This window comes from Silene latifolia, chromosome 10 (assembly GCF_048544455.1).
Source record: "Silene latifolia isolate original U9 population chromosome 10, ASM4854445v1, whole genome shotgun sequence".
Taxonomy (NCBI): Eukaryota; Viridiplantae; Streptophyta; class Magnoliopsida; order Caryophyllales; family Caryophyllaceae; genus Silene; species Silene latifolia.
The window spans coordinates 111,434,228-111,441,279 of NC_133535.1; the positions used below are offsets into that span (position 1 = coordinate 111,434,228).

The window sequence follows — 7,052 nt, forward strand, 5'->3', positions numbered from 1 at the left end:
TGAAGGTCTTTTTGCTCGATTTTACTATTTTTCTGTTACAGGTAAATAGGTAGTTACTGCCTTCATACTTTAGTGCTTATGAGATGTGACTTGTCTTGGTAAAAGAAATTGAGGAACCTTTTCTCGTCTGTGATAACTTCGCGAGAAGGTTTACTCTACTTGGTTATTGCTCTCTACGCTTACCTTCTGGCTGAAGTGTCTCATCTTTAACTCCTTCCAAACATTTCAGATTCTTTTTAAGTGTCGTTCTTTTGCTGAGTATTAATTCCTTCATGGGCATTTATATCCTCCTTACTATACATTTGATTTTTATAGTTGTATGATTTACATGCATTTAGCATAGTACCCACTTTCAGATGTTAAAAAACCCCGTAATACGAAAAATGTTGGTTTTGACAAATCCAAATCGACATATTTTACATTGTATCTTTACCTGTATTTGGAGATTGTAACGTTTAAAGTTGGCTTTGCTTGACCATCAAAGTCAAAAGGGATAATAAATTTGAAACGGAGTGTCACTTTCCATATGTTCAATGAATTCGGAGTGGATGGCAGACCAACTGCAACGGAATTGGCTCCAAAAGTCAGTCATTTCAAGGAACTTTTAGGTTCAAAACTTGGGGTGAACTTTCCAGAAATTCAGGTAACTTATATTTCCCCTTCTAGCGTTGTAAATATCATGTAGGAAGATAGGATGTGATTTCGAGAACCCGACTCTTATTTTCCTTTATTTTGACGTGGTATATTTCCAGATTAAGCAACTTGTTGCAACTTCAACTGCTATTAAAGGAATTGGGGGCGTTCTTTTCATATTTGGCAGCAGTTTTGGAGCATATCTTTTGGTTAGTTATGCTATCCATTTTAATCATTCTCCTTTTTTTTTTCATTGACGAGCAATTTGTTTGAATGCCGGTGATTTGCTTTTAATCATTCTCCGTATTCCAATACGTTTGCAATGTAGCTTCTTCACCTGTTATGTGCGACACCTTTCCTCTACGAGTTCTATAACTATCATCCAGCTCAACCAGAGTTCTCTAGCCTGTTGCACGAGTTCTTGGAGGTATGCCAGCTGTAAAACGGTCTCACATGGTGAGACCAGCCTTACTCCTTGTGTTCTTATTTTAGTTATAGTCTAATGGCCAAAACCGTCTCATCTCATATAAGTTTCTGTATACAATTATTTAGCCGTTGTGGACTGGTGGGAAATAACTAAAATACTCGGCTTCTAAATTTTCTGCAGAATGTGGCGCTCTTTGGGGCCTTGTTGTTCTTCATAGGAATGAAGAACTCTTTGCCAAGGAGGCAAATCAAGAAAAAAGCTCCGAAGTCCAAGACTGTCTAAACTAGCAGGGTAGAGACGAGCTCAATGGGCTGGTATTGCTCTTTTGGTATTTATACTGTAGGACATCAACTAGCAATTTTTTGGCATTCACTACAATTTTAGGACCTTGTTCAGTGCCACATTTTACGTGTTTTCCTTCTCATTGTCGACGGGTTTCAAACAGCAATTCATGCTAGCTTGCCCCACTTCATTATGCAACGGAGGCTTTGTTGACAGTATGGGTATCGAAACTATGGTTGATTCAAGTGCTGACAAGTTGTCTGGTGGCGTCTGTGATGCTATGTGCACTGCTTGTGAAATGACTCTGGTTTGGATGCAGAATCAGGTGAGTGTATTTTGTTTTCTCGTTAACTTTGTTGTGTTGAACCAAATTCTCTTGGTAATATGCCCAATGGGAGATGAGCAAATCCGAGGCTGCCAAGTAGTCTTGTCTCTTCGGCCTTTTTTTTAAACAATTAGTCAGTTTACATATCGGTTTATATTTTTGTATAGGTTAGTCGTCTAAGTAAATTTGACACATTATGTAGATGAATTTTTTTTTGTAATTGGCTTTGGATAACCGATTGATTGTATACAGATATTTTTTGTTGATTATGGAATCATTTTGCATTGTCATCATGTATACGACTAATATGGGCAACAACGTAATATTTTTTTTTATAAAAAATAATAATTATAGACATCGGATTTTTGCAAAAAACTGATGTCTGTTGATCAAATAGACATCGGTTTTCCTAAAAATACGATGTCCATTGATCAAATAGACATCGGGTTACCTAAAAATCCGATGTCAATTGATCAAATAGGCATCGGTTTTCCTAAAAATCCGATGTCCATTGATCAAATAGACATCGGGTTTCCTAAAAATCCGATGTGCAAATTTTAATGGACATCGGTTTAAAATCCGATGTCCATTAATACACAATGGACATGACCAAACTCTACATCGGTTGTGTATCCGATGTCCATATAGCAAAAAGTCCGATGTCCATCACAAGTTTTGTAGTAATGAGTAAACTGTCCAGAAACACACGACACTTACTCGGCCGAGTAAGCCATATTCGGCCGAGTAACCCACTTAGAAAACCGTAGTATTACATAAGTGCAATTGGTGCTCTCATGTATCTCGCTAATTTTACAAGACCTGACATTGCATTTTCATTCAATCTATTAGCAAGATATAGCTCTACTCCAACTAAAAGACATTGGAATGGGGTCAAGCACCTCTTCCGTTATCTTAGTGGCACTATTGATTTAGGCTTATTCTATCCTTATAGTCCTAAATCAAAACAAGTTGGATATGGATATGCAGGTTATCTATCTGACCCACACAAAGGAAGATCACAAACTGGGTATTTGTTCACTTATGGAGATAGAGCTACATCTTGGCGGTCAGTGAAGCAAACAATCGCCGCCACATCAACAAATCATTCTGAGATACTGGCAATACATGAAGCAAGTCGCAAATGTCTTTGGCTAAGGTCTATGATACATTATATTCAGGATTCATGTGGACTTCATTCAATTAAAGACTCATCAACAGTATTATACGAAGACAATGCTGCCTGCATTGCACAACTTAAGGAAGGCTTTATTAAGGGGGATCGAACGAAGCATATCAGTCCGAAATTCTTCTTCACACATGATCTGCAAAAAAAAGGTGAAATTGACATTCAACAAGTACGCTCAAGCGACAACCTAGCAGATCTCTTTACCAAAGCATTACCTACTTCAACCTTTAAGAAATTGGTCTTTAAGATTGGAATGCGTCGATTAAAGGACCTATAAGCCATGATCTTTGCCGTTATCCGAAAGGGGGACATTATTATTGGATATACCAAGCTGTACTCTTTTTCCTTCGTCAAGGTTTTGTCCCACTGGGTTTTCCTTGTCAGGGTTTTAATGAGGCAGCATAAAATATGTCCAACAATACTTTAAAGTCCCAGTCTTTACTATTTGAATGAATGCTTTGATACACTAGTCATCAGGGGGAGTGTTGTAAATGTAGTAAAAATAAGAAATATATTAGGGCAAATATTTCTTACTTCTTATAAGATAGATGCCATTTTATCCAAGCCCTATAAATATAGAAGCCATGTCATTTGTTCATTACACATTGAATAAGAAACTCATTCTCTTCTTTTTTAGTTCATAACACCATGTAAATATACATTTATAACATGAGAGCAACTATAAATATTAGTTTGTATGTATTTTAATTATTTAGTTTAAATTTTCTAATATTACGTTGAAAATTTGTATTTAATTTATTTATGTTTATATTATTTATATTTGATCCATATGAATTACGTACAATGTGGCCGTTTTAATTCTATTCATAATTAGTTATAACGCTAAAGTTTGTGGTGAACACATATGTATTCCAAGATCATCCTTGTATAAACATTAATCTTACGGCTTTGAATTATATGTTTCCTTAAAGAGTAAACTAAATTGCATATAGATATTTACAACCTTTTGAGATTCATCTAAATGCCTATATAAACAAAAGAAATCATTATTAAATCGCACACTAGAGATATATTTTTATTTCATTGAATACATTTTATAGTTTAATGTAATCATTCATCTTATTCAAAAGCAGTTTCTCATGGTCATGATTAACCAAATATTGAATAACCTTAAATGTGAATTAAGACAGGGTCCTCTTTAAATATACGGTATTCCTCCGATTTGATTAATAATTGCTATGTAAGGATATAGTATCATGACATAAAAGCAATTATAAATTTTATTTTGTAGGTAATTTAATAAAGTATGTTTTATATTTTCGAATATTACCTTGGAAATTAACGTTTATCGTTTATTACGAACATATCATAATATTGAGAGATAATATTGTCGACTTGTTATTTTAGACCAAGTACGTTCTCAATTTTGTCCAGAAATATGCTATTTAATTCATTTATATTTATATTATTTATATTTGATCCATATGGAATACAATGTGACCGTTGTTATTCTATGCATATTTAGTTATAATGGTAAAATTAGTTGAGATTACATACGTATTTCAAGATCATCCATTAATAGACATTTTTATAGACATTAATCATGCGCATTTGAATTATATGCTTCCTTAAAATGAGTAAAATAAATCACATGTACTTATTTATAACCTTTTAAGGACCTTTTAAATGGCTATATAAACAAAAGACTTCATTATTTCATCACACATGCACTATGTTATAAACTTCTTTCTTTGAAAAAGTTGTAGTTTACTGTAATCATTCATCCTCTTGAAAAACAGTTAATCATGGTCAAGATTAACCAGTCAGTGAATTACCGTAAATGTGAATGAAGACATGGTCCTCCTTAAATCTACGGTATTTCTCTGATTTGATTAATAATTGCCATGTAAATATACAATTATAACATGAGAGCAACGATAAATATTAGTTTGTATGTATTTTAATTATTTATTTTAAATTTTCTAATATTACGTTGAAAATTTGTTATTTAATTTATTTATACTTATATTATTTATATTTGATCCATATGAAATACGTACAATGTGACCGTTTTTATTCCATTCATAATTAGTTATAACGATAAAGTTTGTGGTGATCACATGTGTATCCCAAGATCATCCTTGTATAAACATTAATCTTACGGGCTTTGAATTATATGTTTCCTTAAAGAGTAAACTAAATTACATGTACATATTTATAACCTTTTGAGATTCATCTAAACGCCTATATAAACAAAAGAAATTATTATTACATCGCACACTAGAGATATATTTTTTTTCATTGAATACATTTTATAGTTTAGTGTAATCATTCATCTTATTTAAAAGCCGTTTCTCATGGTCATGATTAACCAGTCATTGAATAACCTTAAATGTGAATTAAGACATGGTCCTCTTTAAACCTACGGTATTCCTCCGATTTGATTAATAATTGCCATGTAAGGATATAGTATCGTGACATAAAAGCAATTTTATTTTGTAGGTAACTTAATAAAGTATGTTTTATATTTTCGAATATTACCTTGAAAATTAACGTTTATCGTTTATTACGAACATATCATAATATTGAGAGATAATATTGTCGACTTGTTATTTTAAACCAAGTACGTTCTCAATTTTGTCAAGAAATATGCTATTTAATTCATTTATATTTATATTATTTATATTTGATCCATACGGAATACAATGTGACCGTTGTTATTCTAAGCATATTTAGTTATAATGATAAAATTAGTTGAGATTACATACGTATTTCAAGATCATCCGTTAATAGACATTTTTATAGACATTAATCATGCGCATTTGAATTATATGATTCCTTAAAATGTGCAAAATAAATCACATGTACATATTTATAACCTTTTAAGGACCTTTTAAATGGCTATATAAACAAAAGACTTCATTATTTCATCACACATGCACTATCTTATAAACTTCTTTCTTTGAAAAAGTTGTAGTTTACTGTAATCATTCATCCTTTTGAAAAGCAGTTAATCATGGTCAAGATTAACCAGTCAGTGAATTACCGTAAATGTGAATGAAGACATGGTCCTCATTAAATCTATGGTATTTCTCTGATTTGATTAATAATTGCCATGTAAAAATACAATTATAACATGAGAGCAACTATAAATATTAGTTTGTATGTATTTTAATTATTTATTTTAAATTTTCTAATATTATGTTGAAAATTTTTTATTTAATTTATTTACGTTTATATTATTTATATTTGATCCATATGAAATACGTACAATGTGACCGTTTTTATTCTATTCATAATTAGTTATAACGATAAAGTTTGTGGTGATCACATATGTATTCCAAGATCATCCTTGTATAAACATTAGTCTTACGGCTTTGAATTATATGTTTCCTTAAAGAGTAAACTAAATTACATGTACATATTTATAACCTTTTGAGATTCATCTAAACGCCTATATAAACAAAAGAAATCATTATTACATCGCACACTAGAGATATATTTTTATTTCATTGAATACAATTTATAGTTTAGTGTAATCATTCATCTTATTCAAAAGCAGTTTCTCATGGTCATGATTAACCAGTCATTGAATAACCTTAAATGTGAATTAAGACATGATCCTTATTAAATCTACGGTATTCCTCCGATTTGATTAATAATTGCCATGTAAGGATTTACTATCATGACATAAGACAATTATAAATTTAATTTAGTAGGCGAATTAATAAATTATGTTTTATATTTTCGAATACTACCTTGAAAATTAACGTTTATCGTTTATTACAAACATATCATAATATTGAGAGTTAATATTTTCAACTTATTATTTTAAACCAAGTACGTTCTCAATTTTGTCAAGAAATATGCTATTTAATTCATTAAATATTTATATTATTTATATTTGATCCATATGGAATACAATGTGACCGTTATTATTCTATGCATATTTAGTTATAATGATAAAATTAGTTGAGATCACATACGTTTTCAAGATCATCCGTTTAGAGATATTAATCATGCATATTTGAATTATATGCTTCCTTAAAATGAGCTAAATAAATCACATATACATATTTATAACCTTTTAAAGACCATTTAAACGGCTATATAAATAAAAGAAATCATTATTACATGACACAATATGATATCATTTTATTTCTTTGAAAAAGTTGTATTTTAGCGTAATCATTCATCTTTTTCAAAAGCATTTATCATGGTCAAGATTAACCACTTAG

The 7,052-nt window shown here is 31.0% G+C and overlaps 1 protein-coding gene across 1 annotated transcript; it reads left to right on the forward strand.

Annotated features, from left to right (window-relative positions):
• Positions 1–526: 526 nt before the first annotated feature.
• Positions 527–1,557, forward strand: LOC141606934 (uncharacterized). Its single transcript, XM_074426318.1, has 4 exons — positions 527–643; positions 753–842; positions 962–1,060; positions 1,241–1,557. The coding sequence occupies exons 1-4, from the start codon at positions 527–529 to the stop codon at positions 1,340–1,342; spliced, it is 408 nt and encodes a 135-aa protein (XP_074282419.1). The 3' UTR covers positions 1,343–1,557.
• Positions 1,558–7,052: the final 5,495 nt, after the last annotated feature.

Bases quoted from the DNA above. Each gene is read 5' to 3' on its own strand.
- LOC141606934 (XM_074426318.1), top strand. From the start codon at position 527: ATGTTCAATGAATTCGGAGTGGATGGCAGACCAACTGCAACGGAATTG. The intron at 644-752 runs GTAACTTATATT...GTATATTTCCAG, and splicing joins TGAACTTTCCAGAAATTCAG to ATTAAGCAACTTGTTGCAAC. The intron at 843-961 runs GTTAGTTATGCT...TTTGCAATGTAG, and splicing joins GTTTTGGAGCATATCTTTTG to CTTCTTCACCTGTTATGTGC.